We start from the raw sequence: 16780 nt of genomic DNA, 5'->3' as shown, positions 1-16780 counted from the left end.
TTCCGTATGGGGCTGTTAGGTGGTCTGGTGCCTCTGTCCTGTACAGGGGCTGCAGCGCTCGTGTTCTCTCGGCTGAGGCGCTGTTGAGGCGGCGCGTGGGCTGCAGGCTTGAATATACCTCCTCAAACTACTTTCTGCAATTAAATTTGTGTGGGTGTAAATTGTTATCATATGTTCTTGCTTTCTATTGGTATAAAGGTTTTGGTTTGATAAGATAAGATAAAAAAAAACTTTATTAGTCCCACAGTGGGGAGATTCTCAGTGTCACAGCAGAAAGGGATAGCAAGACACTCCGTAGATAAATTACACTATATACACAAAATAAATAATAGAAGTAAAAAAGCAATAATATTATTTACAGATTATTTACAGGTAATTGCACATGTGTGTGTGTGTGGGGGGGGGGGGGGGTATTGCACATTGTATTTTTACATTGAGGGATCTCTATTCCCTGAACATATGTGTAGTTAAGTGTGTGCGTATGTGGTCTGCTGGGAGCAGTGCTGGTTGTGGAGTCTGACGGCAGCAGGAAGGAATTGTGTGTAATATTTACTAAATGTTCATTCATGTGTGCTATCACAAAAAATAAAACAAATGATAAACTTCAGAAAATGGCTTTCGCTCAGGGCCTATAACAAAACTGCATGTTTCATATTAGCATAGGAGCACAGATATGATTTTTCATAATACTGGAATTCACTGTAATTCTACTGTCATGTTACTGTAATCTGGAGGGCATTTGCATAATTAATGGGGTCATACGTTATAATAGATTGTGGTTGATTATACCTACATATGTGTAGTAAACGTATAAATAAATATCAAGTATGTATAAGTAACATGTGTAGGGATACCTATGGGATGCCTGTCAGTAGTAGTTTTGTTAAGCATTGCCATGTTGTGTGTTGGTTTGTGTTCTAAGGGATGTTTTAGTGTGGTTGAGTGGGTTTTTTTTTTTTGGGGGGGGGGGGGGGTGTTGGGTATTTGGTCATTTAGGCTTGGAGTTGGGGTGGTTTGAGGATGCTTCTTTAGACACTCCACAGATGAGCACTTTGCTCTTTTCATTTATTTATCTGTATTTCTTAAAGGGTTCGGTTCTTAATGCGTTTGCTACTGTAAGCTCTTAGCAGGGCTCAATGAGCAGACCTGGCACATTTTTTCTCCCGCTAAATGCTACAACATCTCTGACCTGCAGAAAAGTTGTGTTTTAGTTTTTGCCATTTTTTCACTTTTTGACATAATCTGAATCTGGCTGCTGTTCTTTACACTGGTGTCATACTTTCATGATGAATGGACCAATAGAAATGCTCCAAAATGACTTTGAATAAAATCTTTTTTTGAAAGTTAAGGTTTTTCTTTTTCCTGGAAAGATTTCCTGAAAAGTATTTGCGTGACAGAACTTTTTTTCTGCCATATGTTTACATTTTTGTATTGTTGCAAAATGTATTGTTAGCATTGTCCCTCCTCCACCAAACGTTGCAGTTGGCACAGTGCATGTCCCTTCAGACAGATAGAGAAGCGTGATCTGAGTCCAGTGGCATTGTGCTTGGTGATGTAAGGCTTGAGTGCAGCTGCTCGGCCATGCCTTGAACCTTATGTCGCACAGTTTGTGTGTTGTTGTAAACGCCAGAGCAGGTTTGGAACTGCAGTTACCGAGTCAGCAGAGCGTTGGTGGCTTTCATGCTTTCCTCAGCACTCGGCATCTCTGCTCTGTAAATTTTCAACAATATCACTCACAGTTGATGGTGGAATATCTAAGAGGAAGGCAATTTTACAAACTGACGTGTTCTAACAGGGGTATCCTACTACAGTACCACGCTGGAATTTACTGAGCTCTAGAACCACTAATGTGTGTGAAGGCAGACTGCATGGCTAGGTGCTTGATTTTACACACATCTGTGTGCATTCAATGATTAAGATTGGTGTGTCCCAATATTTTGTCCATATTGTGTATGTGTTTAAATGTGGATATAACTGGAGATTAATATTTGTCCCTTATTTTAAAAAATGACCAATTTCTGATAAGTCGCCATATTTCACATGTTTTTCAATGTGTGTCACATTTATTCGGCATGTATTTGAAATCTATATACAGCCATGGATCAGATTTCCGTATGGGGCTGCTAGGTGGTCTGGTGCCGCTGTCCTGTGCAGGGGCTGCAGCGCTCGTGTTCTGTCGGCGGAGGCGCTGTTGAGGCGGCGCGCGGGCTGCAGGCCCACGGTGCTCGCGCGCCTCAAACGGATTTCAGCACGGAATTTCAGGAAGGCGACTTTACGGTGGCGACTCCCTCAAACAAAACCAACCCGGCCACAATAGCCCCTTAACTCCCTCTCTCCCGAAGCGAACTAATGCCAGGATCAGCTGAAAGGGGGCTGAAACTTTCTTGTCCTGTGCAGCTGAACGGTTTCCTGACACGCGCCTGGGTGGCATTAATGCTCCCAGGACGGAGTGTTTAGTGTTAATAGTCATGGACGAGGACGAAGGACGAGCTGATTCTCCCGTTCGCGTCGAAAAGACGCTCCGGTTTCACCTCCAGCGTCTTCAGACGTTGTCCTGAAGTGACATGGAAGACGGCTGAGATTGTGTCGCCCCTTCATTTCGCCCCCCTCCCCATAGGAAAAGCGCCGGAGGGCTAAAAACACACACAGACACACACACACAGTCATAACAATCCATGCACTGTCACTGAAATAGGCAATGCACGGTGTTTCATGGCTCGGGTCACTACATCCACACACATACATAGGTCTCCATTTCGATCTAATTAGCTAGCTACCTAATTAGAATAAACTGCCTCGTCGTTTGAGGCGGAGGGTGTGTTTTGGTTCCTGCGTGTGCAGCTTCTGCAGCCTGCCAGCCTGAAAAGCCCCCAAAACTGTCCCATAATGTTGCTCAGCTGTGGCGTGCATGCAAAAGGAGCTTGTGTCGACCACTGCTGTGAGCAGCTCGTGCGTTTAGCACCGAAAATCTTGTTTTTTACCAAGTGCAGTCTCAACTTCTCGAGTGTGTAGCCCTGGTGCAAGTCGAAATTTTAACACTTTGTGGCCTGTTTCAGCAGCAGACTCCATTTTGAAGCGACAGCAGCTTCACAGACCTCACCTCTGAATCCCGCGCTAAGCGGCGTCGAGCCAAACGCAGAGTCCCTCGGTGCTAAAGGCTATGCTGAAATTAGCCCAGTATTTAATGCAGACGTTTAATAGACGTTAGGTGGAGTGAGCCAACAAGGCTGCTCCTATGAGTCCAGTCAGATCTAAGCCACTTTAAAAGGTGTAACTGCTCTCCGGCGCCTTCATTAGTGCAGGTTTAGCTCGGATTTAACGCGTTTTTCTGTGGAAATGGGTCTTTCTTTTTTCTTTTTTTAAACAGTGAACAAGTATGAAGTGGCGGGGCTGGGGGGTGAGGGGGCTACCGCAGCACAAGCAGCACAGCGGAGGAGGGTGGAGAGGGGGGGTGTAGGGTAGCCGTGCCGATTGGCTGCTCATAGACATACAGCCAGGGCTAGAAACACAACCAGGGGCAGGTCGGCAGCAAGGAAACAAGAATCATCCACCTCAATTGAAAAAGTACAGCCGGCGTGACGCAACGTCGAGGTAACGTGTCGCCGAAATGTGGCGAACGGGGACGGATTGCTTCCCTCTGTGTGTGTAATGGATGTGTTTTGTGCATGTGTGTGAGTGAGTGAGTGTGTGTGTGTGTTTTATTTATTCAGAAAGGGGCCGCTGGTACAGTGATCGCTAGCCTGGAGTGGCAGGCAGGAATATGAGGCTCAGGTTCTTGGCCTAGCGCTGCTGCTCCTGCTGCTCCTGCTGCTGCTGCTGCTGCTGGGATTTGTTGATCCACTTTCACAATTGGGGAAAAAGGGCCATTCCTTGAGCGAAAGCGGACAGTTTCCAGCAATGATGACCACGGGCGACTCGTGAATGGTAAGATTTCGCCCGCCTCTCCTCGCCCATCATTACCACACGCTTTATTATAACGAAGATTGTGCACAAGTTTGACCACTGGAAGTCACTGGAAGCGTGTGCGTGCGTGCCTGCGTGCGTGCGTGTGTGTGCATGTGTAAACTAGACGTTGATGTCCGTCCAGGAGAAGGAGAAGGATATTACATTATAATGAGGGCATTTTTTTTTTTTTTTTTTTTTTGATGCACGAGCTGTTTCAGATGACGCTGTTATGTTTTCCCACTTCTTCAGAAAGATGACTGACAGACAGGGAGAAAGAGAGAGAGAGAGAGAGAGACAGTGAGTTTGCCTTGCCTTCACTAGCCACCATGGTGTGTCATATATGTTCGCCTCTCTCTCTCTCTCACAGACACACACACACACACACACTGCCATCGCTGTGTTTCCGTGCCAGGGCAAGGACAGCTCGCCAGGAGCAGGTTACAGCAGGCAGTGTGGGGCTGTTCAGGGAGCTCTTTAGCCGCGCGCAGTCTCCTGCTGGACACCCACTATTGATGTTGACAACGAAATGTTTACGATGGCTTGCACAGGCTTACTCCTCGTTATTTAACCCCCCCCCCCTCCTCCCGCTCCTCCAGCTCGATCCAGGCCTTTATGGAGACATGGATGAATGGGGGGGGAAATGTGCAGGGTACTGCATTAACGTTATATAATATATATATATAGGGTGACACATTAAAGGAAAACTTTGTGTCATGTGATATTCAGGGATCTGGCATCTAGAGTCCAGAGCCCCACAGCCCAACAGGGCCATCAGCCTCCTTCACTGTAGGGGTCAACCTTTCAGGCCCATGCCGTTTCTTTTGGTGTACATCACGCATGTACACATGCACTCGCCCACTGGTGGAGAAGATGGTAACGAATGACTCATCTGACCGTCTTGCCCTTTTTGCTCATCTCTGCAAATCAGCGCTTGTGGTCTTTAAGCCCTGGTCAGAATTGATGTTACTGTGAAGGGTTAAAGGAGTAGAACAAGAGCTGATCTTGGGCATCCTTAATTAGCTTGTTAGGGCAATGGCTTTTTTACAGTCATTGTTAGGAAACATCACCAGGTGATGTAGAATTCAAAGCTTTATAAATGCTATGAGTTTTACAAAACTTGCCCTGGACAAGCGTCCAGGCTTTTGTCTGTGCTGGCACCGAAGTGGTGGAACAAACTTCCTCAAGGTGTCCGAACAGCAGAGTCGCTCACTGTCTTTAAACGCAGACTGAAGACCCACCTCTTCCGAGAGTACCTGGCCGAATAGTCGAGTACTATGGTCTCCATATTGATTTGTGTATAGTAATGTCTAAACTTAGAGGTATATTTGAATTTTTAGTCTACTCAAACTAGCTGAAATTATTCTTGAGTAAATAGTAAAGCACTTTTGTAAGTCGCTCTAGATAAGAGCGTCTGCTAAATGCTGTAAATGTAAATGTAAATGTTGCCCTAACAATCAGCAACCATTGGCTTTTCTAAGCAGGTGCCTAGCAGGTACCCACAAAGCAGGAGACAGCTATAAGAACACAGTAAAGCATTTCACGGTCACTGTTTCTCAGTTCGTAACGTAATAGAGGAAATGCAGTTAACAGGAATTGTGAGGGTCAAATTAAAGTCTGAAAGACTAAGAAAGCTTTAAGAATTAAAATCCCCCTGTACAGGTAGATTTAGCAGGCCCTGGAGAGGCGGTGACACTTGCTCAAATATGGCCTGCATTGAAGAGCCATCAGACGGAATACTTGTGTTCCTCACCAGGTTCAGTGTCAGATGTTCAGATGTTTTTTAACAAACTTTAACATCAGATGTTTTCAAAGGAGCATGTAACAAGCCTCCTGCATTATAAAAACAAGTGTGAACTAATAAAGTTACAATCGAACTTTTTGTCCACATGAGCAAATGTATGTTTGGAGAGCAAAGGGTGCATTTCATGAAAAGAATACCTTGCCAACTGTGATCATGCTTTGGGCTTGTGTTGCAGCCAGTGTCGCTGGTAGATGAAGATGGCAACAGGACGGCTTTTACAGCAGTATAATGATGCTAAACAAAAGATCATTATAGAACACACAGGCCAAAGGTTTTCACATGGTCCCTGACCTACAAATAATTAAACATCTCTGGATAGACCTCAGAAGAGCAGTGCAGCCAAGTTTGTCTAGGAATATCATGTAATTAGGAGGTATTTGTAAGGAAGAATAGGTAAAATCCTTCAAACAAGAACGGAAAGACTTACAATAAATGTTTACAAGCTGTGAATCTTGCCAAATGCGGCTGTTGCTAACTGTCAACCCCTTTGCTTTAGGCCCCTTTTTAAACATTTTGAAACTGTAATATGCAAATAAAAATGGAACATAATCCTGCTTAACATATTACATAAGATTGTCATTTGTGTCATTTGGAAATCAGTATGGTCATCTATAAATCACAGGTTTGCATGGCAGTGTATACTAATGTATGTTGGATGTGGATATAGTAGTAAAGAAGGTCATTCAAAAGTAATATTTCATGTGTGTAATTTTGTGTACTTTCTTTCTCAAGGCAGAGCCATGACAGCATGAGCTGTCTCGCACACATCTTGGAGGAATGCAGCAGCAAACAGCTGCACAGGTCTACAGCAGCCCAAACAAACTGATGATCCTGTCTCATCACATGGGAAACTTTGCCCATCTGAGGCATGGACACCGGTCTTCTGGTCTACTTCCACTTATAAGCACAAAGTTAAAGAACACTGTCTTCCTTGCAGTCCCTTGAGAAGACTCCTGCCTGACCTTTGTGGAGAACTAACAGCCTGTACCTGTTTTTGTAGACCGGGATCTACGAAGACCATGATAATGGTTTCCACATGACTCTGGGGAGGTTACTGGTTGCTAGTGGAAGCCAGTTGACAACACCCCTTCTCTCACCAAATGCCAAAAAATGGACACAGCTTTGCCTGATGCTACAACTGACAACAACAACTGCATGTCCCCTCCCAGTCCTGACTTCAGTCTTGATTCATCCAGTCCATTTGCAAATGGCCTACACTTTGAGTCAATTTTGTTTGAGGACGAGGAAGAGGAAGAGGATTTTGACACAGAGACACAGAAGTCTTTGTTGGAAAAGCCTTGTAGCAGCCCGGAAAATGATGTTGTCAACCACACAAATTCAAAGGTGAAAGTCACTGTTGAGCCCGGTCTATCCAAAGGCAAAGCCTCAAAGGCCTGTACCTCAGCGGAGCAAGATGACAACGTTGTGGAAGAGTCAGATGATGACTGCAGTCCAGCTTCTCTGGTGTGTAACCCTGCTAAGATTTCAGCATTACTGTTTTGTGAAGTCAGAGTTTAAATGAGTCCTGACTTGTTGAATACTTTTCTAATAACAGACAACAATTACACTATAACTTTGAATAAAGGTTAGTTTATACTCATATATACATACTCCCAATCCCAACCTCCTAATCTCAGTGGATTTTAAAGGTTTGTAACTTCACAAGGAGCAAATAAGCGAAAGAACGCAACTTATTAACCCCCTAAACAGCCTATGGTACAGCGGTGGGCCGAAACTGTTATTTCAAACTTCTGTTACCAGAGAATAGCCCCACCAGTTTGTACAGAAGTACCTGTAGTTACTTATAATACACCTTAATGTGAAATAAGCCTTTCTGCATTAAGAGGTTAAGCTGCTGTGATATTGTAAAACATGTAAACTGAAAATGGTTGACCACATTTATATTTCAAAAATATAGGCAGGTCAAAATGATACAGCCAATAAAATGGTTAAAAAAGCCAACTCTTGTCTCCAAGGGTCGCCTGAAGAGACAGGGGTTTGGAGGTTAGAAGTTAAAACATCCACCCAAATTCTGAACTGTGTCGGGGGGAAAAATGTTGTGGAGAGCAGTTCGTCTTTCAGCTAAGTCCTATCCAAACTCTAGCTCTAGTTCTAATAAACACTGTTTTGGCTGACTGAACATGTAAACTTGCAGTTGGCGAGGAGAGAGAGCTCTGATTGGCTGTTGATCTGATTTTTATGAACATGAACACACATTTAATTAATGTCTAGACCCAATCAGAAACAGCCAAAACAATAACAGTACAGCCGCCCAGAAGTTTAGTATAATATTATAAGCATAAGCAAGTATCAGTATAAACATTGCATGTTATGTTGGGGGTGATGTTATTATTCGGTCATTGGATGTTGTATCATGGCAAACTGTTGATTGATTATCTGATTAGCTTCCTAGGCCTGTTTTCTTGTAAGTAGCAAAAGGATTTTAGTTCCCTTCACACCTTGTTTTTTTTTTTTTAAACTAAACTTCAAGTGATGCTGTTTAAACAACGCTCAATTAAATGTAAGATGAATTTCTACAAACTACTGTAAACAGAAGAAAATGAATTAACCAATAAATTAAATCTTTGAGAACGTCGTTTGCAACCCTTTAGCATGTTTTTCTGAGGGAGGAACATTTGACATGAATGCATCTTTGCTGTTAGCTTTATAAGAAGGCTTTATTCACCATATTCATTTCTAACCTCAATGTCTGGTGTCTATTAGCAGATCAACTGTCCAAAGACAAAACCTCTTCCACCAGTGAAGTACCTAGAGGGTGAAGTTATTTGGGCCAAGTTCAACCGTAGACCATGGTGGCCGTGCCAGGTGATAGTTGATCAAGTATCGGGAACTTATCACAGAATAAAAGGTATGTTTTCATTTCTGAATGTGAAGGGTTTCCCTTTCACTTCAATATTAATGAAAGTAAGTGTAATCCTGTTGTGCACAACATACTATCCAGGCTATCTTACATAGTTAAAGTTTGTTGAAATGCTTGTATCCAGCCCTTTTTACACCCAAAACCTGGGACTCTTAATTAATATCTGGGCTTTGCATTGTTCACGCATGCAGTCTTTAAACTGTGTTAAGATGGTTAAGATCCTCTCAAAAACCTATGCTTTGGTAGCTGTAGTATAAGCGTTACTGCATTTCCGGGTATCCATGTATCAGATTCTGTTCACACGTGCCCTCTTAGATATTTTTTATGGAAATTAGAGTTAATGCATGCAAATTGCTGCATCAGCAATACCAGGATTTGGTCAAGCACAATATGCTGTTTTAGTTTCTATTTTCATACACAGAGTGTTCATGTAATAGTGCTACTGTACTGTATATACTAGCAACAACAACTGGAGGGCTTTTAATCTGAGCTGCAGTGGAAGAGAGTAAAAGCAGAGTCTTTAAGACCGGGGTGGGCATTGGGGGCCAGAGTCCAGCACAGTTGGCTGATTTTCCTGCTTTAACAGACCTGATAAACCTGGCAATTAACAGCTGAGTTGGAGCAGGTGTGCTTGACCAGAATTGCTCACCCCTGGTCAAAGAGAGTCTGGTATTGTTGTTGTCATATGATTTGTGTTTATTTATGGCAGCAAGTCCATTACCATTATAGGAGATGAACCAGGTGAGGGCAGTGTCAGTGGTAGTGGGAGATGAGTGTGCTGTGGTTTACTGTGTCAAGTTCTTAAATCTATGAGGATAAGGGAGGAAACTGAGGACACCAAAATCAACAGAGAGGAGGTTGCATAAACCAGACTGGAGAGGTTTAAAAAAAGTTTGTTGACTAGTTTTATCTGAAAAAGTGAAGAAATAAACTAAATTACACTTCTGTAAGTTTTTTGGATTGAACTAGCCAATGTTGGCAGATGGAGAATTGACAGTAGATGTGGTTTGATTTCAAATAAACAAGCATTGTTTTGTGCTGCCTACAAACGTCCTAGGGCCCTGACACTAGTCAGACACCAGTAACCCACCTTTATAATCATTTCTGGTACTCGAATGTGAAGAATTTGAAAACCACATGTAGTTGTATGCAAAGGTTTTTGTTTCTTTGATAAAATGACATATTTTGTTGGTTTTAGAAGAAAAGGAAGTAAACGAACCTGTAACAAAGTCAATTAAACAGTGTGTTTCTTAAATGTATTAAATGTAAATGTTGTATGTGGCATACATTATGCAAAAGTCTCAACAGCTTTCTTAGTCAGCCACTTAGTCAGCAGATGTCACAGTCTTTCTGATATTGTTTTAGGAATTGTCACCCATTCATCTTTACAGAATGCTTCTAGTCTTGCAATATTCTCGGGTTGACTTGCACACCCAGCATGTTCAGGATCTACCCACAGAGTTTCAATGATGTTCAGGTCAGAAGGCCAAAAGCCTCAGCTTGCATTTCTTGAAGTAGTTCATGGTGGATTTTGAGGTATATTTTGGATCACCATCCTCTTGTCTTTCTATATTTCCAGTTATTTGACTGACTGTGTCACATTTGTAGCCAAAAAAGATGCATTTTTAATTGGTTAGTTCGCAATATTTTTTCCAAGATGCCACTGGCTTATCTAGATGTTGTAGAACTGTGGACCACCACAGCTCTACTTTGCCAGCTCAATCTTCTCTTTGCTGTCATTTTAAGGGGGTTGCCATCTCTGGACTGCATAGGAGCAGCTTTGGTTTTTCTTGATCTTCTAGATTCCAGGAAGATCTTCACTTTGTGGGCATCAATTAATGGCTGTTGAGTGTTAGCTCACGGTTTGGAGAGTGAAAAAATATCATTATTTTAAGTTGTAGAATATTGTTAATGAGCTTCAAATAGAGTATTGCTTTACTGATATAATATACATAATGTTAGGTCTTTATAGCATCAAGTTAAAAGCGTGACTTGTGATATTACTGAATGCAAAACTTGATAGAAAATGATAGTGGTTGATTTATACTCTCACATTTGCAGTTCATGCCATTATGTAATAGTTGTGATTTGCCTGTTTACAAAGTTTTGATCTACAGTGATGATATGTAAAATACACTCATGGAGCACTTCATCAGAATACTAATTCTGGATAGAGCCTCCCTTTGCTCTCAAAACAACCACAATTCCTTTTAGCATTGATTCCACAAGATTTATCTTGGAGAGATGCTTGGCCTTGTTGACATGATTTCATCACATGTGGTTGCGTCTCTCACACATGCTCTATTGGACTCAGAGAAAATCACTCAAGTCATTGTCATGTTCATGAAACCAGTTTGAGAAAACATGGGTATTATGCTAGAGAATTGTAGAATACTATATCACGGTATTCAAAGACTTGTGATACACAATATTTATCTCGCTACATGTAATCACGTGGTTGGTGTGGCGCAACAGATAACATCACTACCTGCCAGTGAGCTACCACACCACGTGGGAGACTGGGATTCGATTCCCGGCCTGGGTGACTATGCTGCGCTACACCAGTAAGAGTCCTTGGGCAAGACTTCTAACACTACATTGGCCCACCTCTGTAATACAAGAAACCTTCACCCTGGATAAGAGCATCAGCTAAATGCCGTGAATGTAATGAATGTAAAAACATGAGTAGCGACAGATTCTTATAAACTCCTTTTCAGATACTCTCCCATATTGAATACAGTGATTTTTATTCAACATTTGCTGCACTTCTTAAAATGTACTGGTCTATTTACACTGTTGGTAATGAATTTGCAGATGATCGGTGTTTATTAAACACTAATAGTATCCTCGATATACTTATAAAAGCATATTGTTATCACTCTAATAAAATGTATTACAATACGATAAAATATCGTCATATTGCCCAGCTCTGTGTAATAGTAGGTTATGTTTATGGTTAGGAATGATTAAGGATTTGGTTTGCCATGATGTATTTTAGAAAGTACATTTTAATGACTTTTTGAAACTTTTTAGAGTGACGCCAAACATTTTAATCATGTTCAGCATCATTCGTTTCTTAGGGTATCAACTCATGACGTGCCAGGTCTTTGGCATAGTTTCATTGATTCTGGATTTGGGCTTTAAGAGAGGTAAAAACTTGATTGTTCTTTCATTTGTTTGTCTTGCTTTTTTCAGAGCCAAGCGATAAACCTTCCCATCAGTATTACATCAAGACATTTGGAGAATCCGAGGAACTAACCTGGGTCACTGAGAAAGCCACTCATATATTTGTGGGTGGATATCAGTTTCACAGTCTCCCTGGTCCAAAGAGAGGGGGAAGGCAACAAGATGAAAACTGCAGATACTCTGTAATTATAGTATAACTAAGTAATAATGCACTCATTTTAATAAAATGCTAATTAATAAGTTTGCTGTTTACTTTAAAGTTGTATAACAGAGAACATCTCTACTCTCTTTGTTTATTTTGTTGATTTCATAAGGTACCCAAGAAGTTTCTGAGTTCTTGGAGTGCTAGTGTGGCAGAGGCAGAGGCACTTTTTCTGGAGAAGCCCAGGATGACCAGCCCAGCTTCTGAATTCCCTGAAAAAAGCCTGGTTGATAGATCTAGAAGAGAGCGTGAGAGCAAGACCCCCATCACTCAGCTGCCTATGGGAACCCTTGAAAGTGACCATCTACCCAATGGGAAGCTTATCAATAAAGAACAGGACAATGGGACTAAATCTATGTGCAAAAAAAAGCAAAGAAAATCATCAACAGCACGTTTTACAAAATACGAGGAGACGGTTGGTGAAAAGGCTAAGAGAGAAGAAGCCGTGGACAGTCCTTATTCTGACATCGACTCAGTGCCACAGATCCGCAGATGTCCCAAAGGCAACGACCAACATGCTAAAAGTTCCATTTCTGATTTTTACCCCTCAAAACATATCACAACCCCAAATGATAAAGAAGCAAAGAAAAGCCCTGAAGGTCAAGGGGGGCTTTGGTTCAGCAAAGCAGGAAAAGGCCAGGCCAGTGGAGTGTTTAGCCGGGCAGGAATTAAATCTGTTAATTGCTCTTTTGGTAAGGTATCTTGTAAGATTAAGATGCCAGAGACACCGAACATGAAGTCCAGAGATGGTCCAGTCACAGGTCTTGAGCACTTGTCAGTAGAAGCAAAGAAAGCTCTTGACAGAAGAGTAGCGAGTCTCCCAGCTAGTAGTCGCCTTATGACAAGAGCACTGAGGGCAATGGAAGAAGCTGAGCTGCAGAAGAAGCTACCATCTAACCAAAACCAGGAGCAAGCTTTGTCGATTGATGAAATGGGGAGCAACATATCCGCATCCAGATACACATTTCATGAAAATAAAAAAGTGAAATCAGCCTTTTCTCCTGACTTGAAAGCGGACCTAAGACCAAGTGCAAATTCTTCAGATGTCCTTTCTTGGAAAGATGATGATGATTTGGTCAAGTCTGAGGATGAAGCTTGTTTGATATCTCCTGAACCTGCTGGTCGGAATTCAAAGTTTAAACAAGAGACTTGCGTGTCTGATGTTTCAAGCAGTTCAACTCCATCTCCGTTGCTCTTTAATATGCAAGAGTTCGAAGACATGAAAGAAATATCCTTTAAGTCACTGGATGGTGAAAGTAATGGCAAGTCCATGACATTTCGACCAGATGCGAACTATAAATTTAGCACATTCCTGATGTTGTTAAAGGACGTTCACGATAGTCGAGAAAAAGATGGTAGGCCCATGGTAGTGGAATCTTTGCCTGCAAATGTTCTGATGAAAGAGGAGCCGTCCCTGATTCCAGAAGAAGCTTTGAAGAACGATTCTCACCATGTTAAACGTGATAATGACCACGGCTCCTCAACAAGTGCCCAATATGGTGAAGAGGGCAAAACCGATTCCAAACATAATAAAACAAAATCCAGGTTGGGTCTGAACACAGCTGTGAAGGTCCCTCAGAATGGAGGGACTGACCACTGTGTATTTCAGGAACGGCAGACAACTTCTAGCGCCCCAAAACGTGTTCGAAGACCTAGCAAAAAAAGTCAGCCTGAGGGGCACAAGAAGATCCTTAATAATGCAGCTGTGCCTTGCGAGCTCCCAAAAAATGCATGTAGCTCAGAAGACATGCAGATGCCAGGGTGCCATGTCCCCACGAAAGACCCCAACAACAGTTTTTTTGGCAGTGTCCCCAAAAAGCGCTGGCAGAAATTTGACCAGGATATTGGAAAGGTGCTGCACACAGAAGACAGATGTGACCAAGGACGGAAACGGCCGCAGATCTTGCCTTCAGAACAGAAAGGTGCCGTGACTCCTGGTACAGAGGGTTCCGATTTGACTGCATCAAGAAAACTGACGGACTGCAGTACAGCAAATGTTGCTCCCTGTAGCCGTGATGTTTCTAGCTTCCCCACAGGTAAGATGATTGTAGCTTATGGAATTGGGCACCTTTTTAGGGAATATGTGTTGCTTGCATAACTTGTTTATACCATTTACAGATTGCAAGCGAATCAGAAAGCCTAGCAAAAGACTCATAGAGTGGACAGAGGAGTATGATCAGATATTTTCCACTAAGAAGAAAGCAAGAAAGAAACCTGAGTCTTTGCAGAAGGTAGTTCAATACATGGTTATTGTCTTTTTGGAGTTTTTGGAGGATTGTTGAATTTCTGTTGCATGTAATTTCTCCTTTTCTCCTCCTTTCACAGGTTCTAAAAAACAGTTCCAGTGATGCCAGTGAGAAATTGTCAGGAATACAGGAGCATCAAGCATCAATACAAAGTGTTTTGAATTCCCTGCCCGAAATTCAGACCCCTCCCCCTGAAGAGAGGTCTAAGACGCCTCCCGCTGTAGAGAATACTCCATGCCAAGAGGGTCAGGTCGTGTCTGTAGACACACTAACTCCACCTCCAGAAGCAGTCCCATTTCCTTATGGCGAAAATTGTTTTAAGGACCAGCTTCCAGTGCAGAATTGTTCAGCCAGCAGTGAGTAGTTTTATTTGTATTCTGCAATTGCATTGTTGCATTATTGCTGTCCAGAGGAATATCTGGTGGTTTGGGATTTCATCATTACGCAGAGCGCTTCTGGTGTTTGTTTAATTGTGAATTCAAACAATGTCCTCAACAAAAATCTGAGTTCTAACATAAGATTTTTGTTGTTCTGTAGGTAATAGCACCTGCCTAAGTACTAAGAGGCAAAGGAAGCCTACTAAGAAAATTCTAGAGAGCTCAATTGAAGCAGAGCCGATTTTAATGCCAAAAAAGAAGGTACTTGGCTTTGAAATGGGTTTCTTCTTTTGGGAAATGGTTTTAGAAAATCATTATGAAAATGCAGTTTAGTACCAGTAGACTACTTACTGTCTTACTGTCTTACTTACTGATTTCTTTGCTAGAAAGGTTTTAATATTATATTAAATTCAACCTTTTTTTTTGCCTCATGAAAAAAATGAACGCTATAATCTCTTACTGTAGGTGAAGTCTCATAGAAACAGTTCTCCAGGACATGCTGCTAGTGTTTCAGGTTGGTCAGTGTAAATGATGTGTGTATGTGATATATATATATATATGTGTGTGTGTATATATATATATATATATATATATATATATATATATATATATATATATATATATATATATATATATATATATAATTTTTTTTTTTTTTCATTTTCAAGTTTAATTTTTAAGAAAGGAATATTGATCTTTAAATGGGTATATGTTTTTATTGTGTGCATGTACAAGAATATTTGGTGTATTTTTGCTGTTCTAGGTCATTCAGCACCGGCTTTGAGAATGTATTTTTAAAAAATCAATCAATAAAAAAAAAATAATAATAAGTATATGAATTCCTCCTAAATGCAGGTTTTGGACAATCAAAAAGTAAGAGCAGGGATTCTACTCTGCCCATTCCTGAAGTGACAGGCGTAGTGGTAGGGAGCACAGAGAAGGAGGCAGACACCATACCCGAGACAGTTAACCCACAGCCACTTGAGGACGGCAAAGACGTTGTGGAACCTGAGGTCAGTAAACACCTATTTCGGACATTTCGGTTGTAATAATAAATCAGTACAATCTTAAAAGCCCTGTTATGGTTCATTTACATATTAAAAACATTTTCCACTTCTGTTATTCAGATAATCACCCCCAGTTATGACTGTTCCCTAAACTCTGAAATAAGAGAAGAATGTGATGAAGGAATCTCACCCAGTAAGAAACCCTCAGCAGAAAAAGCAGGTGGAACCTTACTGAGGGATAACATTTGTCAGGTGAGCTGTCAGTTAATAAAAGAAGCTGAGCGAATAATAATAATAATAATGTAATGACCTGACCTGTGTGCGTATGTGTGCTTGGGTAAGGTGTGTGAGAAGCAGGGAGAGCTGCTTCTATGTGAAGGCCAGTGCTGTGGTGCGTTCCATTTGCAGTGTGTCGGCCTGACTGAGCCTCCCACCGGGAAGTTTTTGTGCCAGCAGTGTGTTTCTGGTGAGCTTTCCTGCTTTGTTGAGAATTACACAAGGACACTGGGATGTCGTCTCTATGTTGCTTACACTGGTACAAACCCTAAACATTTCTGTAACTTTCAGGCATACATGAATGTTTTGTGTGTAAGAAGCTGGGAGATGACGTGAGGCGTTGCATGATTCCTGTGTGTGGGAAGTTCTACCATGGGGAGTGTATTGCTGGCCATGCACCCACAGTGCCCTTAAACCGAGGCTTCCGCTGCTCCCTCCATGCCTGTCTCGCCTGCTTCATCACTAATCCGAGCAACCCTTCTGTCTCGAAAGGTGTGTATCAGTCACAGGAATGAATTTTTAGTGTGATGAAAGAAACGAAACATTGCTCTTCAGAAGTTTGGACGTTCTTGTCGTATTAACTCTTCTAGACCTTACTTTTTAGATTTGTCAAAACCCAAATGCAAAGGATTATTGAAAGTTGATTAGCCAACCAGAGTGGGTCAGATTCAGAAGAGCAGACGTGAAACTAAATATGTCATTCTTACCTTGAAGTAAAAAAAAAATATATATATATATTATTATTATTATTATTTTTTATATCAGATTGTATTGCTCATTGTGTACTAATGTTGGGCTGTCACTGCACTTTGTGAACAACAGTCCTACATAAGGCTTTCATTGCAATTGACATAAGCCT

General features: G+C 41.7%; 1 protein-coding gene across 2 annotated transcripts in view; it reads left to right on the top strand.

Moving 5' to 3' along the window:
• The first annotated feature begins 3469 nt into the window (after positions 1-3469).
• Positions 3470-16780, top strand: part of nsd1b (nuclear receptor binding SET domain protein 1b) — a 24064-nt gene continuing 10753 nt past the window's right edge. The window contains exons 1-14 of one of the 2 annotated variants that reach the window (XM_072661400.1): positions 3470-3591; positions 3711-3924; positions 6479-7210; positions 8471-8615; positions 11823-11995; positions 12128-14051; positions 14134-14246; positions 14341-14617; positions 14799-14899; positions 15104-15152; positions 15494-15651; positions 15766-15897; positions 15988-16111; positions 16213-16413. In XM_072661400.1, coding sequence (XP_072517501.1) covers positions 6857-7210; positions 8471-8615; positions 11823-11995; positions 12128-14051; positions 14134-14246; positions 14341-14617; positions 14799-14899; positions 15104-15152; positions 15494-15651; positions 15766-15897; positions 15988-16111; positions 16213-16413 — 3751 coding nt within the window. In that variant the 5' untranslated portion in view covers positions 3470-3591; positions 3711-3924; positions 6479-6856. Of the gene's footprint in view, positions 3925-6478; positions 7211-8470; positions 8616-11822; positions 11996-12127; positions 14052-14133; positions 14247-14340; positions 14618-14798; positions 14900-15103; positions 15153-15493; positions 15652-15765; positions 15898-15987; positions 16112-16212; positions 16414-16780 lie in introns of both variants that reach the window. The other variant, XM_072661401.1, reaches the window with a different exon arrangement.

Source organism: Salminus brasiliensis, chromosome 18 (assembly GCF_030463535.1).
Source record: "Salminus brasiliensis chromosome 18, fSalBra1.hap2, whole genome shotgun sequence".
NCBI lineage: Eukaryota > Metazoa > Chordata > Actinopteri > Characiformes > Bryconidae > Salminus > Salminus brasiliensis.
The sequence above is the reverse complement of the archived record's forward strand: the minus strand, read 5'-3'. Positions and strand labels throughout refer to the sequence as shown.